The 17,409-nt window shown below is 54.6% G+C and overlaps 1 protein-coding gene across 1 annotated transcript in view; it reads right to left on the reverse strand.

The window, feature by feature from the left end:
* The window catches only part of LOC148593440 (uncharacterized), a 64,124-nt gene extending 47,369 nt beyond the window's left edge, over window positions 1-16,755 (reverse strand). The window contains exon 1 of the mRNA XM_088530913.1: window positions 16,705-16,755. Coding sequence (XP_088387039.1) covers window positions 16,705-16,755 — 51 coding nt within the window. The remainder of the gene's footprint in view (window positions 1-16,704) is intronic.
* Between the last annotated feature and the right edge of the window lie 654 nt (window positions 16,756-17,409).

The raw sequence follows: 17,409 nt of genomic DNA on the forward strand, positions 1-17,409 counted from the left end.
ACTAAGATGCTGTGGACACGACTTCTACCATTAGCTTTAGCAAAAAGAAGAGCAAAACCTAGGGAAGACATTCAACTGTCCCCCTTTGAAATCATGTTTGGGATTTCCTACACTGCTAACACCCAACCTGGCAGGGAGGTAGAGATAAGTGATATATATTTAAAGCAATCTGTGGCCAGAATACTTTCTCTTGTGAAGTCTCTCTGACAGAAGGCCAGCTCGCACAGACCTTCCCCTTGGATGTTGCAGTCCTTGATATCCAACCAGGGGATTGAGTCTTGGTCAAAGCATGGAAAGAAGCACTGCTGCTGGCAAAGTGGCGTGGACCTGATCAGGTATTACTAACCACAGAAACATCAATCAAGACAGCTGAGCATGGATGGACTCATCATACCAGAGTTAAGATTTCCAGGAGCCCAGAAATCTGGACTTCTCGGTTGAAGGAAGAGGGTGGAAAGCCCCGGCTAACTCTCCATAGATCTGTACCGCTGGCTGGGACTGGGTCTGGAGAATAAATGCTGGGTTGCTGGGTCTGTGGGAGTCCAGGAGTATATGAAGACTACCCATGGATACTAGACCTATCGAACATAAATTATTAGTTAGTTCTAGCAGCACATAGAAATCGTTTACTTTGTACTTAATTATGTCATCTATTTGCATAGCCCAAAATGGTTAAAGTTTTTTTTTTCTTCTTCTTCTTTAACAACCTAAGGGCAAAACCTTGGTAATTACCAGCTTGCGTGGTTCATACAGCAGAACTAGAGGGTTTTTAGTTGCTTCGATTGGCTGTGGGTTGATAAATAAACCCCTCCTTTAAATGTTGCTCCTTGTTTGGAAGTTTGTCAGGAGTGGTGGAACCTGGTGGCCCTATGGAGGTGCTGAAGTTTTTTCCCTGGCTCTGTTTTGAAGCCAAGCAGGTTTTCATGCATCCAGACAATGTGTCTATGTGTGTATATGTGTATATACCTCTAGATCAAACAGATGTGCACTCTGGGTCCCTGTGCTCTGGCCTTGGACACTCAGCTTTGGACGGCTCAGACCCCGGGTCTCCGCAATTCCGGGTAGAATTTGAATTTCCTTCTTTTCTTAGGAACCTTCTTCAAGACATTAGTTCAACGAAGACAATTCAATGTCAGCTGGAGAAATGATTCCACCACCTTCAGATGTGTCATCGTCCACAGATGTGCTTCCATCCTTTTCATTAGACAGGGAATTTAACTTTTCCAGGAAATATATTCCTATGTTTCCTATGTCTGGTCAATTAATACCTTTAAAAAGGAAGTGTAATAGCATATACAGTGAATGGTGCTGTGCTAAATCTGCAGCTAAAACTCTACAAAGGAACCATGATTACATTAACTTTCATGTCAGCACCCTAGAAGTGCAATGACCTTGACTTTTCCAGAGAAGATCTTCTGCTCTTATAAAAATCCTACCTTTTTCCCGACCTGTCTTGGGATCCCTCTTTCTATTGATTGCTGAGATCTTATCTGCACGCTTGCGCATTTGCAGTGATAAACTACTCTTGATAAACTAATGCAGAGATTCTTTTCTCCCTTCTCTCCCCATCCTCTTTCTTTATGGACGCAATCCCCAGACCTGACAGCAGATGAGGACAAAAGCAATGAGGAAGTGGAAGAAGGTGAGTAACAGCAACCCCGAAGGATCTCCAGGATCTCGGCTGAGGCTGCCTTCTAGATGAGGGTCGCACTTGGTCAACCCTTGCCCTTCTATTGCACTTAGCCCACAAAGTTTGGAATTCACTGGCCAAAGTCAGCTGAAGCTGTTGTGAGAATAGATTGTTAAATGAAACGTGGGAGTTTGGCAGGTTTCACTGATTTTCAGTGGTTTAACTTGGAACGAAATTACAGAGCTGCGTAAATTTTTGTTGCAATGCAAAAACTGAAAGGGAAGGATATTAAAAGTGAATGCATTATAAGAACCTTCTTATGTAAATAAACACTAGTAAGATCAATTTTATAGCAGTGGAATAAGAACTTCATTCATAACACAAGTATTCCCACAATATTCTCCAAGGGTGGTGGAAATTTCATCTTTAGAAAATGTGAAGCTGCACTGAAATGCCACCATATACATCTTACACCATGCTTCCTGAATGGCTTTTTAGCGATTTTTTGAATGGACAAACTGTTTACAGACTTACTAGGACTTGGGTATTCACTTCAAAACTTACTGAAAATTGTGACTGGGGATTAAAGAGGCAAACAGACTGCCCGATGCCTCTCGTCACATAGGCACAACCAAGCTGTCTGTCCTTTCAGCCTTTGTTCCCAAGTTAAGTTTCTGATCATGGAGGGGGGGGGGGGGAAGGTTGGAAAGCTCAGTTAAGTTACAGCCTATAAAATGCACTGTAGAATGCCTCCGTGTGTTTGTCAGTGTGACGTGACTCGAACTTTGATTCCTCATGACCTGTGTTTTTTTCTTAAAATCTCCTCACTTTACAAAGAATGTCCTGTATCGTGTAGTTTAATCAGCTGTGAAAGGCAAATGTAGCATGTAAGCATTTTCTTAAGTCAAATTAAAGCCCATTTTAGAATATTCACAGATTAAAAGGCACTTCCAGAGTTACCTTTTTAGGGTTTTGAAGCCTTCTAATTTCTAAACCACATTTCCTGGTGGCTGCTTTCTGTGTATTTGTTGCTGTGCCTGCATTGCACGTCATCTTAAGTAGTCTTGTGCCCCTGGAGGAGCTGCTGTTGAAGCACACAGCAATCCTTATTGCCTCCTTTTGCTGGTAACTGGAATTCTTTGTTTGGGATGCTGAACACTTCATTTTGTGAGCAGGCTAGAAAGTTGCCTTCGTAGCTTCCTGCTTAGGTCCAAATTCCTTTTTTTTCAAGTAGAGCAGAAAAATTGGATCTTTTGTGTATATGCAGTGCCTTGATAAAGTTTCTATGCAGGCATAAAGTACGTGCATGTCAGGTGCTCTGCATATTTGTGACTGATTTTCTTGGTTCTTTTAAGCAGGGAAACTTGATGAATGCTTCCAAGAAGAATGAAGCTGCTGAAAAAGCTTATGCAACTCAGGTGATAGGTTAATTCTGGCTTTAAATTATCTTTACTGCTCACAGAAGTGAGCTAACTACTGGATAATTTCCATGTGTGCATAATTCTCTATTGCCATTGGAGTTACAAGCCAGAGGGATGGATGTCAGGGCTGGGCTGGGCTGAGCTCAGGGCAGATGCTCAGAAAAATAAAGGAACACATTCACAACATGCTCACGACCAAACACAAATAAAAGGCAACAGATGCCACAGACAGGTGGGAAGTCAAGTAAACGGGCAGTATTATTCAGCATGGGAAACAGTGCTCTTGCTACAGCAATAGTGGGGCAGTTTTCCTGGTTTTGTGCAGCACAGCAAGAATTTTCAGGAAGGGAGATGTGCATGAGAGCTCCTCTGAAGTGTATCCTCCTGCTGTAGTTACAGAATCATCATCATCGTCAGAAGCAGCTGATGTTCATGATGCTGAGGAAGGTGAGGATCCTCGGAAGCGTTACGGCCTCAGGCAGAGGAAAACTGTCATATGCTACCAAGCTCCTTTGGAAAGTAGGTTATGTGCACAGCTACTCTCCAGGGCTAAATGATTGCATATAAATGAGATACAATTTCTTCAATATATTTATATACACACACACACTCAACTTTGATTTAAATTTCTTCTGCAAGTGCATTTTGCTGCATTTATTGCATGCATGTAACCTGTGTACATTGCATTTCTTTGCCACTTCAGTTGCTCATTGCCATTTCTGTCAATGCCCCATTACAAACGGGCTGCTAAAGGGTCACTTCAGAAGGTCTACTTTTTATAAATCTGTTTCTACTTGTAGTTTAGTTTATAATGACTTTTTTCTTTCATTGCACTGTTTTATCAAAAACTTAACCTTTAAGTTTTGTTATTTCCATATCTAAACTTACTGATTTTAATTTAAAGATCTCCACTGAGAGGTATAAAAAGATATATGTACACATCCTTCAAAGAAAAGTCATAAACCCAACATGGTACTCTTACCCTCTTGTCACTTTGTGTCCTGAAAAAACCTACTGTGTGTGTTTCCCTTGTACTATGCATTGAGAAGAGACACTTGAAACTGCTTTCTGGAGTTATAAACAAGTGAAACATCACTTTCTGCCATTTTATTTCATTTTATAGAATCATCATTGTCAGAAGAAGCTGAGGTTTGTGAGGCTGAGGGAGGTGAGGATCCTCTGAAGTGTCACGAATTCAGGTAGAGGAAAACTGTCGTATGCTACGAAGTTCCTTTGGAAAGTAGGTTATAAGCACTGTAGAGTAATTGATGGGCCAATGGTCTTCAGCCAAAGGCTGAAGGGTTGGTATAAATACCAAACCAGGGTTGGGTATTTATATAACCTTCACACATCTTAACCCACCAATCCTGGAGCGTCAGCATCCCAGTGACCAATCCTGGATCTCCTCTCCTTCACCAGCAGTTCCTCAGTCCTAGTTTTGCAATCTTCAACAGGTTCCCTTCATGAACCTTTTATCCTATATATTCCCACGCCCAAAGTCTTATGTGAATTCTATGCCCCTGTCCCCTCAAGGTCCTGCTGTGTTCCTAATGTCCTGCATTCTTCATGCCACGCATGTCCTCGGTTCTCTGTTTCCCTCCCCTGTCCTCTGTATCCCTAATCCCACATGCTCCCTGTGTCCCTGATGCCATCTGTGCCCAATCTCCCATGTGTCCCTCATGCCCCATGTGTCCACCCAATATCCCATGGCCCCCAATGCCTTGTGTCCCGCCGCGTCCCTGCACTGTCCCCGACCAAGGTGACGCACCTGCAGCACGAGGAGGCAGCGCAGACAGCCCGGCCACTCGGCACGGCGGGTGCCCAGCAGCAGCCGCCGCAGGAAACAAGGCAACAGGGGGCTGTGCCCCCCTGTGCACCCACCACCACCACCTCCACCGCCTGGAGCACCTCTGCCCTGCGCTGGCAGCTCTGGGGCAACGAGGGCACCACTCAGGACACGCAGGGGACGCTTGGGGTCCCCTTTGGGCCCAGAGCAGGGTCACAGGGGAACCCAGCGGTTCTCATGTTGGGTTGGGAGTGGGCACCCAAAGTGGCTCCCACTCTGTGCGGGGGAGTACCAGGTTGGGGGGACCCACTGGGGATCCCATGGAGCGTTGGGGCATGTTGGGGTGGGTGGGGTCACCCAGTGGGGGCACGGGGACCATGGGCACCCAAAACATGGCACAGGGGGGACCTGGGAACCACGAGCACCCCAACGATGACATGGAGGGGACATGGGCAACATGGGCACCACAGGCTTGGCACAGAGGAGACATGGAAACTACTGAGGGTGACTGGAGTAATCCTGGGGACCCAGCGGTGACACTCACTGGTGCTGGATGCGGGTGAGGACGTCCGAGAGCTCGGTCTGCAGCTTGACAGCAGCCACCAGCGGCTTATTCTGCTCCTGCAGCAGGTCCCCAACAAGCTGGGGACAGACAGGGGTGGTTGTGCAGAGGGGTCAGCACGTGCCCGGCAGGGTCCCCGTGTCCCCCCGCTCCCAGCAGGACCCGGGGGTGCCCCGACGCTCACCTGGCCCTGCCGCTCGGCCGTCTCTACCACAACGATGCTCTCGGGAAGGGCTGTCTCACACCCAGAGCGGCTTGAGCTGCTCAGGGAGCACCTGGCGGGAGCCCTGTGGGGGCCCCAACACGCTCAGCACCCTCGGGGGTACCCAGGGAGGTGAGGACAACCGGGAAGCCAGTGCTGGTGGCTCCCAGGGTGTCCCCACACTGTGCCCACACTGGTGTCACCAACCCACGGACCACCATAGTGCCCACGGTAGGGACAGGGGAAGCTCTGCCTGTCCCTGTCTTATCACTGCCCTGCTGCCCCCATCCCTGCTGTGACGTCCTGCATCCCTGGGTTGTCCCCTTCCCTTGGTGGGCCCCTCAATATCCTATGTGTTCTTAATATCCTGTGTCCCTTATGCACCATATGTCCACCCAGTGCTCCATATGCCCCCTGATGTCCTCTGTGACTCTTCAGTGGTGTGCTCTGATACTCCATGTGACTGCAGTGCCCTATGTCTCCCCAAAGACTTCTTTGCACTCAATGCCCTACGTGTTCCCTGATCTCCTGTAACCCCTCTGATTCCCCATGTTTCTCCAATGCCCCATGTGTCCCCAAAGTCTTGTGTGCCTTCTGTGCCCTTGTCCCCTCGAGGTCCTGCTGTGTTCCTAATGTCTTCATGCCACGCATGTCCTCGGTCTCTATGTTTCCCTCCCCTGTCCTCTGTATCCCTAATCCCACATGCCCCCTGTGTCCCTGATCCCATCTGTGCCCAATCTCCCATGTGTCCCTCATCCCCCAGGTGTCCCCCCAATATCCCGTGGTCCCCAATGCCTTGTGTCCCCCCGCGTCCCTGCACTGTCCCCGACCAAGGTGACGCACCTGCAGCACGAGGAGGCAGCACAGACAGCCCGGCCACTCGGCACGGCGGGTGCCCAGCAGCAGCCGCCGCAGGAAACGAGGCAACAGGGGGCTGTGCCCCCCTGTGCACCCACCACCACCACCTCCACCGCCTGGAGCACCTCTGTCCTGCGCTGGCAGCTCTGGGGTAACAAGGGCACCACTCAGGACATGCAGGGGCCTGAGATGACCTCTGTCCTGAGATGCAAAATCCCCCCAACCCCACAGATCCCTTCTTGCTTCCTCGACAGGGACCCCCAATCCCTCTTAGGAACCCAGTTTCCTCCCTTTCTCCTGCACTCCTAAATCCCTTATCCACTCGGGGACCCCAAATCCCACTTTTGGGACCCCAAATTCCTCCTGCAACCCCAATGTCTCCACACCTCAGGAGCCAAGGACCCCAACTCAACCCATAACCCCCCCTCTACCCCAAACCCCAGCCTCGGTTGCCTGGCACCCTCCACCCCAGCTTGCCCCTTACCTGGCTGATGTCAGCTCCTCTTGGCTGCTTTTCACTTGGGGCTTCAACTTTTTGGGGATTCCTCTAGAATCCATGAGCTTTTTATGGTCCTCCTCCTGCAGCCTGTGCAAGGAAAGGTCATTGGGGGGTTAGGGCAGTCAGTTGGGGCACCCCAATATGGGGGGGAAATTACGCATCCCCATTTGGGGAGAAAAGGGAGCTGGGGGCACCCAAACCTGGGGTGGTGAGTCCAGAGTACCCCAATATTATGGGTGAAATTCTCTAGGGCACCCCAATATTGTTTGTTTGTTTGTTTTGAGGGAGAAATATTGAGTAGGGTCTCAAAAAACTAGGAGTGACTCCAATATGTGAGTGGGGGGCGGAATTTGAGGCACCCACATACTAGGCAAAAGGGTCAGGGCACCCCAACTTTTGAGTGAAGGCAGCTGGGAGCATCCCCAATACTGGGGGATTCCAGGGGACCCCAATACTGGCAGCCAGGGGTGCTTTGGGCACCCCAATGTTGGGGGGATCTGCCGCACACCAGTATTTTGGGTGAAAGGAGCTGTGGGCACCTGCACTACAGGGAGGGGTCTGGGAGATGTCGAGGGCACCTCAGTATTGGCCGTGCAAGTAGCTGGGGCCCAACAATACCTGGGCTGAAGGGAGTCTGGGGCACCCCAATACTGGGGAGGGCTCTGGGACACCCCAATATCCAGTGTAAATGGAGCAGGGGGCAGATCCATATTAGGAGGAGCCTGGCAGAAGTTGGGGACACCCTAACACTAGGGGTGTACAGAGTGGGGGGGATCACCAATGCTGGGGGGGTCTGTGGCACCCCAAAACTGAGGGGAAAGCGACCTGGGGGGCACCCTCAAAACTGGAGGGCTCTGCGGTAACCCAGGACAGGGCTGAAAAGAGTTGAGGGAACCACCAGGACTGGGGGGGTCTGGCAACAATATGGGGGTCTCTGGGGACTCCTAATATTAGGGATGAAGGTTTCTGGTGGCAGCCCATTACAGAGGTGGCCCAGGGTAGCCCAAAATCGTGGATGAAGGGATTTGGGAGCAACCCAAACCTGAGTGGGAAGTGGGGCAATTCCCTCCCATATCAGGAGATGGAACCTGGGGAACTCCATTATGGGAGGGTCTCACCCTTCTATTGGGTTAAAGGGAGCTGGGGGAACCCCGATACTGGGGGAGTCTGAGCTACCCCAATATGGGAGGAAGGCCTTAGAGGGCAGCCCAGCACTTAGAAGATCCCGGGGCACCCCAGTACTGGGGGGAGGCAGATGGGAGGCACCTCAATAGTGAGGGGAGTCTGGGGTACCCCAGAATGTTGGATAAAGGGGAACCTCATATTGGGGGGGAGATGAGCATCCCAATATCCATATTAAAAGGTGCTGGGGGTCCTAGGGGGCACCCAATATTAGATGTGAAGGGATTGGGGCACCTCAGTATTGGGGGTGAAGGGATTTGGGGGCACTGCAATCCTGGGGAGGAACTGGGACACCCCAATATTGGCTGAAAATGTAGCTTGGGGCACCCCAATCCTGGGCAGGGTCTGGGAAAGGTTGGGGGAACCAAATACTGTGGGGGTGAAGGGAGGTGGATTCACCCCAATACCAGGGGTGTCTGGGAGAGGTTGGGGACACCTCAATATTGGGAGTAGAGGGAGCTGGGGGGTGTTTGGGACCATCTGCAGAGCCCCATTTTCCACAGGGAGCCTAGGGGCCCAGGGCCACCCATGGGTGCCTGGGGGGACACCCTACCTCACCCAACACTTTGAAGTGTCTCAGCAAGGCCAACAATTTCTGCTTGATGTTGGGTTGCTGTTGCGGAGAGCGGGTAGGTCAGGGCAGAGGCAGGGGCAGCCTGGGGACCCAGCACCGCTGGGGACATCCTGGGGACAACTCTAGGACCTGGCACCCTGGCACGTGGGGGAGCATCCTGGGTACTGCCCCCAGCTCCTCCTGCAGCACCCACAACACCCAAGGCTGCAGCAGGACCCCCCGGGCACCCTGTCACCTCCACCTTGGAGAGGCACCTGCTCACCTGGGTCCAAGCAGAGCCTGGGAGCATCCTCCTCCTCTTCTTCACTTTCTGCAGCTCCTCTTTCTTGTAGAAAAGGTCCTGGGGAACAGTGTGACAGGGTGGCACCATCGGGGGCACCTGTGGGTGCCATGCAGGCAGTGGGACACCCGTCAGGCACCCACCTGCTGTGCAGAGCATCGTCGCTGCCCTCCTGCTCCAAGTAGATGCTCTCCTCCTCTGAACAGTTGTCCATGTCAGCAGAGTCATCTGTGGGCACCCATGGGTGAGCACCTGGCTGGGCTGCCCACCCTGGGGATGCTCCCGTGCCCCTTTTCGGCGGGTGCTGCCCCTGCTGGGGGAGCTGCCCTGTGCCCTTGGCCATCCCCATTCCTTGCTATTCCCCTCTGACTCCAGCGGTGTCAGCGGGGACTCGGGGCACCCGTGGGTGCCTCGGGGGCCTCACCTGGCATCCTGCTCTTGTCCTTGTTGTCCATGCGCCGCTTGACACTTCATCCAAAGCTCGGTGAGGGGCACTGCCACGTTCTGCACGAGCACCTGCAAACCTTGGGCGCTGGGCACCCAGGAGCTCCACGCTCACCTCCGGCCTCCCGCATGCACCACAGACCTGGGTGTCTGCGAGCTCGCTGCTCGCTCTGGACACCGCAGGCACCCGAGGACCCTGGCATCGGGGTGCCCCCCAGCAGGTGCCCACACGCACCCGAGGGCCCAGGCGTCCGGGCGCCCGCATGAACCCAAGGGCCCAGGCTTGCAGGTACCGGCCTGCAGGCACATTAGGGACAGGCACCCCCACACACCCAGGTGTCCCGGCACCCACACGCACCCCAGCACCCAGGCACCGGGGCACCTGCCTGAGGGCACCCGAGGGGCGCACGCGCTGGGGCAGCCGGCAGGCACCCGCCGGCACGTGGGCACCCAGGGGTGCAGGGCACTCGGGACACACGGCCCCGCAGGGACAATGTGGGCACCCCTGCCCTGAAGGCTGCAGGGGCTCGGGCACCAGCTCTGGGCATCCAGGCTGCACGGGGGAGGCTGCTGTGGGTGAAGGGGCCAGGGGAAGGGCGGCTGGAGGGGCCCGGGCGCCTGTGGCAGGAGGGATCGGGGGCTGTTGCGGGGAGCGAGGGGCGCTGGGGGCAGGAGCTGTGCGGGTGAAGGGTGCTGGGGTGAGGGCCAGGCGGGGAAGGGTCCTGGGCACCGGAGTCTGTGGGTGAAGGGGGCTGGGGGCAGCTCAAGGGGGAGGGGTCCTGGACGGGGGCTGGGAGGGAAGTGTCCTGGGGGTGGGGGGTCCTGGCAACAGGGCCCTGCGGCTGCTGGGGGGAGGATCAGGCTGGGGAAAGGGAACCCAAGGGTCAACGGTCCTGGGGGTGGGGGCACAAGGGGGATGGCTCATAGGGCCTATGGATCAACTGAGCAGATGGGGACCCCCTGGCTGAAGTGTTCAGGGGGTCGGGGCCCTATGGAAGAAGGGTCCAGGAAGCTGGGACCCACGGGGAAAGTGCTTAGGAGGTGGGGGCCCATGGGGGAAGGGGCCGCGAGGATGGGGTCCACGGGTAAAGGGTCCAGGGAAGCGGGGTCCATGGATAAAGGGTCCAGGGAAGGGGGGTCCACGGACAAAGTGTTCGGGATGTGGAGGTCCGTGAGTGAAGGGCCCAGGGTAGGGGGACCTACGGATGAAGGACCCAGGGGATGGGGGCCCATGGATGAAGTGTTCAGGGCCTTTGGGACTCCCCTGCTGCACCCTGGGGCACCCATGGAAGCCCCAGAGACTCATCAGAACCCCCTGCTTGCACCTTGGGGCACCCATGGGACCCCAACAAACCCCTTGGGATTCCCCTCTTGCACCACAGGGCACCTTTGGAACCCTCCCCCTGCTACAGATGCCTCGTAACCCCCTGCCTGCATCCTGGGCACCCTTGACCTGCCCCCCTGCCCCACACACACCCATTGGGACCCACTCTTGCACCCTGGGCACCCTTGGAACCTCCCAGACACACTGACATCCCCCTGCCTGCATCCCGGGCCACCATTACCCATTGGGATCCCCATGTTGCACCATGGCAACCCCAGGCCCCTTGGAACCCCCATGTTGGACCCTGGGACACTCATGGGATCCCCAGATCCCTTGGAATCCCTGTATCGTAAACTGGGGTACCCAGGGGACACTGCTGACCCCTTGGGACACCTCAGCCTACACCCCGAGGTACCCATGGGCCCCACCAGACCCTTTGCGGCTCCCCTGTTGCACCCTGGGGCATCCTTAGGGCTCCCAGACCCCTTGGCTCCATCCTGCCCATGCTTGGGGATACCACTGTGCCCCTCAAGACCTGTTGGGACTCCCTGTGTGCACCCTGGAGGACCCGTGGTCCCTTCGGACTCTTTGGGATCCCTTGTGCCCTTTGGACCCCGCAGTGCTCTGGGACCCTCACCAAAAGCCCCGATGATCCATCCCATTGGTACCCCCTCCCACCAGCTCTGCCCTGCGACAGCGATGGGACCCCCCAGACCTCGAGTGCCAGGGGCCCCTTCGGCACCTTCCCCACAGACCTCTTTGAGCCCCCCAGATCCCCTGGTGTCCCCCCCGGGGGAAGGAACCCTTCGGTCCCGGCTCTCCCACCCATGGGACCCCCTTGGGTCTCACCTGGGGCTCGGCAGTGGTGGCGTCGGGGTTCTTGGCCACTTTCCGCACAATGCGCAGCCTCTTCAGGAAGGCTCTGAAGAACCTGGGGAGGATGGGGGGGCAGTCAACGGACAGAGCGGGGGCCCCGAAGCCTGGGCCCATTCCCATAATCCCAGCAGGAGACATGGGGACCCCGGGCAGGGTGCGCACGAGCACACGTGTGTACTGCAAGCAGGTGTCATGGGCATGTGCACGAGCACCAGCGTGTCTCACACACGGGTGACGTGAGGGTGACCACAGGCACCCACGTGTCCCACACACGGGTGACGTGACCATATGCATGTGTACACGTGTCCTGCACACGCAGGATGCGAGTGTGCTGATGAGCACACACGTGTCACAGGAGGCACTGGGGGGAAGGGGCACCCGGGTGTCTGGCACCCAACGCAGGGGGGCACCCGGCCCCAATGGGCGACTCTGGGGGTGCCACGGGGGACGGCAGCACCCAGGGGGGCCCAGCGGGACCGGCACCCACGGGGCGGCTCCCGCCGCCGCTCACCTCGGCACGCAGCCGGCCGAGCTCCGCTTCCCCATGGCGGCCGCACGCAGCTCCCGGGCCCCGCCGCCTGCCGCGCGCTCCCGCACAGCCCAATGGCCGCTGCCCACAACAGCCAGCAACGCCTCGGGCCGCCTCCAGCCGCCGCCTCCTGCGGTCCCGAGCGCCTCTGGCCGCACGGGGATCGCGCAGGGATCGGTCGTGCGGGACTCGCGCCGCCCGCAGCCGCCGCCGCCCGCCGCGCGCCTCGCTGCGGCCGGCCCCGGGGCCGCCGCCGCCTGCAGCCGCCGCTGCCCAACGGCCGCCTCACGCGCTGGCCCCGCCCACGACACGCGCCGCCACGCCCCCAGCCTCCCGCCGCGCGCTCATTGGCTGCTTCTGCCGCTGCCCCGCCCACCTGCCAGCGGTGCTCAGTACCTGCCCCGCCCCCGGGCCCCACCACCGCCACCTGATTGGCTGCGGATTAATGAATATTCAATAACATCGGTAACATTGGAGCCCAGCGCTGTGGCTGGTGCCAGCAGGGGACGATCATCTGTGTGCTGGAAATGTCCCACTGCAGAAGCCTCTGAGAGGGGCTGGGGACATCTCACTCCCAGCACCAGATGCAGAGCTGGGGAGGAGATGGAGGAGGGCTGCAGGTGGGCAAACACTGCAGTGCTGACAAACAGGGAGACACGGCCAGGTGCAGGATACACATGGAAAAGGGTTTATGTTGGCCCTGCTTGGAGGGGCTCCTCAGCTCGGCTGTGAAGATCTGCACTTAGGACAGGACAATGAAAGCAGATCACACAAAGTCTACAGCAAGAGTAATCACCAGGATCCCAGTTTCCCTAAGGTAGGAAACTGAACCAAAGAGCTTGAGGATCTGGGGGGATTTCACAGAAGAACTGGCCCAGGGCTTTGCTCTTGCAGAGTGCTATTGAAAATGTATTAGCAGTGTGCAGGACAGCACAGAGAAAACCACACACACACACCCCCAATAAATAAATAAATAAGAAACTGAAAGCAGGGGTTCAAGAAAACTCCTTAAGTTAACCCTGTCATGCCTATCCTCTTAAAGAGACCCCTAGCAAATATCCTGGGGATGAGCTGAAGCTGAGAGCAGCCCTAACCTGTGGAACACCCTGATGATGAGGAAATAACCCTGCCCTGATGGGGGTCTCTCCTGCCACCCAGAGCTTCTCCCTGCAGCACCATGGGCATTTCCTCAGGCAGGCTGAGTGCCGACCCTCACAGGTGGCAGAATCACTGCCCTGGCCACACAGCACCCTGGGGCACAGGGACACTGCTCTGAATTGCTGCCCACTCACACCTGGGTGCCCTCTCCAGCTTCACACTGCAGCTCTTTCCCTAGGAGAGGGGAGTTGTCATGCCCTGTCCCTCTAAATGTGTGCCTGGGAATCCCTGCTGAAGCACCACCAGCTCCAAACAGGAAAAGCTGGGAGAGACACGCTGACACATCCTATTAGCCTGAAGGGGCCAGGTTCAGAAGATCCCTCCAGGAACCACAGCACTGTTGCCCTGCACCCAGACACTTACCGTGCCAAGGGCTGGGAAGATTTATCCCTTCAGAGAGCTCTCAGCTGTCCTCCCAGTCCCAATCATCTTTCACTTATGGGCAGCTCATCTCAGGCTGGTGCCCGCAGGCAGTGCCCTGTGTCTTGGTGCTCCTTTAAGAGGAGCTGCTACCATCCCGGGGAGAGCTGCTCCCATCTCATAATAGGACAAGACACCTGCATAGCGAGAAGAAGGAAATTTAATAACTTGTGCTTCAGGGCCTGGTTAGAGGACTTAAGACATCTAGTGAGCACTGAGAAGCACCAAGAATGGAGCAGGATTCCACTGGTTCCCAAGAACTCCACAAACTGACAGGAGGTGGGAATCCCCCTTTTTTAAGTTTTGGGATGCAGCAACTGGATTCCTCCCTGGGAGCTCCTGTGAGAGAATTCCTCGAGAAAGAGGAAGTTAGAGAAAAATTAGGGCCTGACAGAAGTTATGGCATTACAGAGGCTTCCTTGAAGTGAGGTACAGTTACTGCTTCCAGGATGGTTGGTACGTGTGGAATCTACTTCTCCACAATTCCCTTGGCAACACAATCTGCCCTCCTAGCACGTGCCAATATGAGTACATGAAGAGTGGAGCAGAAAGGAGACACTGTGGCGAAACTTTGTTGACGTCCCTGTGAAGGGGATAATGTGATGGTGCCGTGCAGACGATGAGTGAATGGAGGGCAGAGCGGAGTGAAGACACCGCGGCCAAACTCTGTTGTACTCCCTACAGAGGTGGCAACCTGGTCGTACCATGCAGCTGATAAGCCACATAGTGTGATGTCTGGTTCTGGGCCAACAATGGTGTCAGATCAGTCCCTTCCGATAGACTTTGCTCAAACTTCTCCTCCTAATCTCATCATAATACCAATACACAACAACATCTCAGAAATTATCCACTTCCAAGGAACGACCACTCCTCACTGAGCATGCTTTCTAGATTTTCAATTAACTCAGGAGACTTTTTCAAACAAATCAATAACAAAAGTAAGTATGACTAGAGTCACTCAAGCTCCAACTATACGTAAAAGAAAATATATAAAAGGTAAGAAGGAGGTACTAGGGAAGGAGAAAGAAGGAAGAAGGCAAGAAGGAAGAAAGAAGGAAGAAAGAAGAAGGGAGAGGGAAGACTCCATCATAACTTCTGGATCCATCAACAGGCTCAACTCCTTTTCTCCCCTTTGCAGAGGACACTGCCTAAGGAGACTCCTCAAGGTTGAGAGCCCTCTCCCATCTTCTGGAGTTATTGATGATTGCACGTTTGTACACTAGACACTAGCTAAGAACCCCACACTATAGTCGAGAATTTCCTGTCCTGACATCCGAAACCTGTTTTCTAAATGTTGCATTTGAATAAGCTGCTATTTCTGAACTCGACTACTGGTTTTGAAGGCAATGGAACCTACAGTTGACAGACTGTTTGTGAATCCTGCACTGCCAGAGTTGGGCCTATAGTTACCATAGTATTTGGTAACCCTATTAAGAGATGAGTCCAGCTGCCCTCAGTTCCTCTAACCTCTGAGGGTCACCTGGAACGCAGGAGGATTCATCTCTTTACAACATATGCCCCCACCATCAAACCACAACACTGGAGAACAACCTTGCCAATGTTCCTGGGACCAATGGCAGGGTCCTTTCTGTGTGAGAACATGACATGCCAGCAGCAGGGGCATGGCTGCCGTTCATACTCTGAGGTCATTTCTGCCTGAGTAGCTGATGATAGCCCCAAAACTTCTCACTCTGATGACACTTATTGCTCCGGAGATGATGATAGGCCAAAGGGGGCTCTTAGCTCCCATAGGCTGTTGTGACGTCAGCTAAGTGTCTAGTGGTGACAAGCCAGAAAAAAGGCTCATGGTTTGGATGTTGGTTGTGTTGGCATTCCTGCTGCAGGACCTGATAGGCCAGCAGCAGGCATATGGCTCTGATGGCGACTGTGAAGTCACATCCTTCTCTGTAGACCTGAGGCTCTGGGTTGCTGAGGTTTCTTGTGACATCTCCTCTGTCCCTGAAGCTGATAGGCCAGAGCCAGCTGAAGGTTCCAGGGCACATTGTGAGGTCACTTCTGCCTTTGTGCGGGATTGGCCATCAGCAGGACCGGCCCCAGTCAAGGGCCTGTGAGGTCCCCTCAGTGTGAGCAGCAGAGGACAGGGCTGTGACATGGACTGTGAGGACGCGTCTGTCTGTGCAGAGGACAGGCTGGAAACGCGCTGGCCGTGCAGGGCTGTCCCCAGAGCGAGTCCTGGAGATGGAGAAGGGACAGCAGACAAATGACTGCTCCTCGTCCATGGACGGGATCCTTGGAGGGGATCACCTCCCGCACGAGGGAGGTGAGCGGTGAGGCTGGAGGGAGAGGCGGGTGGCAGGGATGGGACCTGCACGGAGAGCACGAGGATGGTGGGGAAGGAGACCTGGGCCAAGACAGCCAGGCAAGAGCTTCTCCAGTGAGGGGACACATATTCCTGGCCATGGGCATTTCCTCTCACACAAAGCAGCCCAACGGGCACTCTCTCCTGTAGCTGATGCTGGTTCAGGAAGAACAAGGTGCCACTGAAGATGTCCATGGGCCTTGACAGCCTTTGATGCAGCCACCCAGAGCCTGTTAGCTGTTCATGTCATGTGGTGGGATGAAGAGGAGTTCAGGGGAGGAGAGCTAGAAGGGTTTGAGAGTGCAGGGCCTGGAGCAGAGACATGGCAGGATGAGGATGCCTCCCACTTATGCAGCACCCTGGATGTAGATGGGATGGGCTTTCCCTACAGCCAGTGCTGGAATGTCTGTGTTTGGGTACAGGATGGAAACGCAGGATGTCCTGGGACTCTTGCCCAGCAATCACTCCAAGGGGATATGGTTTTCCTGTAGGTGATCTGCTGTATCTGCTAGAGATATGTGGTTGTGCTGGACACCCCAGGCATCAGACAAGGCCCTGCCAGCACTTTTCTGTGACATCAAATCAGGACTCTGCATTGAATTACAAGAGCTGTTGGTTAATCCTGCAATCTTCCCATACCTCAGCTTCATGGTGAGTGTCGCTGTTGTCGTAGTTGGCATCTGGGGTCATTTCAGATGGCCAAGATGGCCAATTCCCCAACTCGTGCTCTAGGATCATGCAGGTCTCCTAGTAGCTCCATCAGAGCAAGCAGACACTGACACTTGGACCTCCTCAGTCTCTTCTGCTGTCACCAGGTGTTTCTGTGGGAACTGCTGACTCTCACCCTGCATCTCCAGTGACTGTGGTGGAGCTTTGACAAGGAGCTCGTGGGCAGATCTCTGTGCTCTGCTCGCTTCAGTTTTGGCAAGGGAAATCCCACCATTGCTGTATTTGTGGAGTTTAGAGGAGGGATCCGAATACAAGTTCAGATCCAGGCCTAGATGGGTACTGCCCAGATTGATATTTCTGAATCAGCACCTGGACCATGTGTCAATTAACTCCCTATTTGTCCACTCCTCGGTCTCCTGTCTAGTTAAGGGATGTGAAATGAGGCTTCCAGAGTGGGGTATTTCCAACTTTCATAGATAGTCATCCTTTGATGCAATAAATTGCCATGTTGGAATAATCTCTCTCCAATCATTAGCAAAGGACAACAGGTGATTATTTCAGTTTATTGAAGTGAACTTTTCCCAGGAGGAGGGAGCACAAGGGACAGAGAAATTGGTGAGTTCAGCTGTTCCTCTGCTCCTGAGCGGGGCCAGGCTCCTGGGACGGAGGCAGCTC

This window comes from Tinamus guttatus, unplaced genomic scaffold, assembly GCF_059628265.1.
Source record: "Tinamus guttatus ecotype Peru unplaced genomic scaffold, ASM5962826v1 Tinamus_guttatus_pri_ptg000390l, whole genome shotgun sequence".
NCBI classification, from domain to species: Eukaryota; Metazoa; Chordata; class Aves; order Tinamiformes; family Tinamidae; genus Tinamus; species Tinamus guttatus.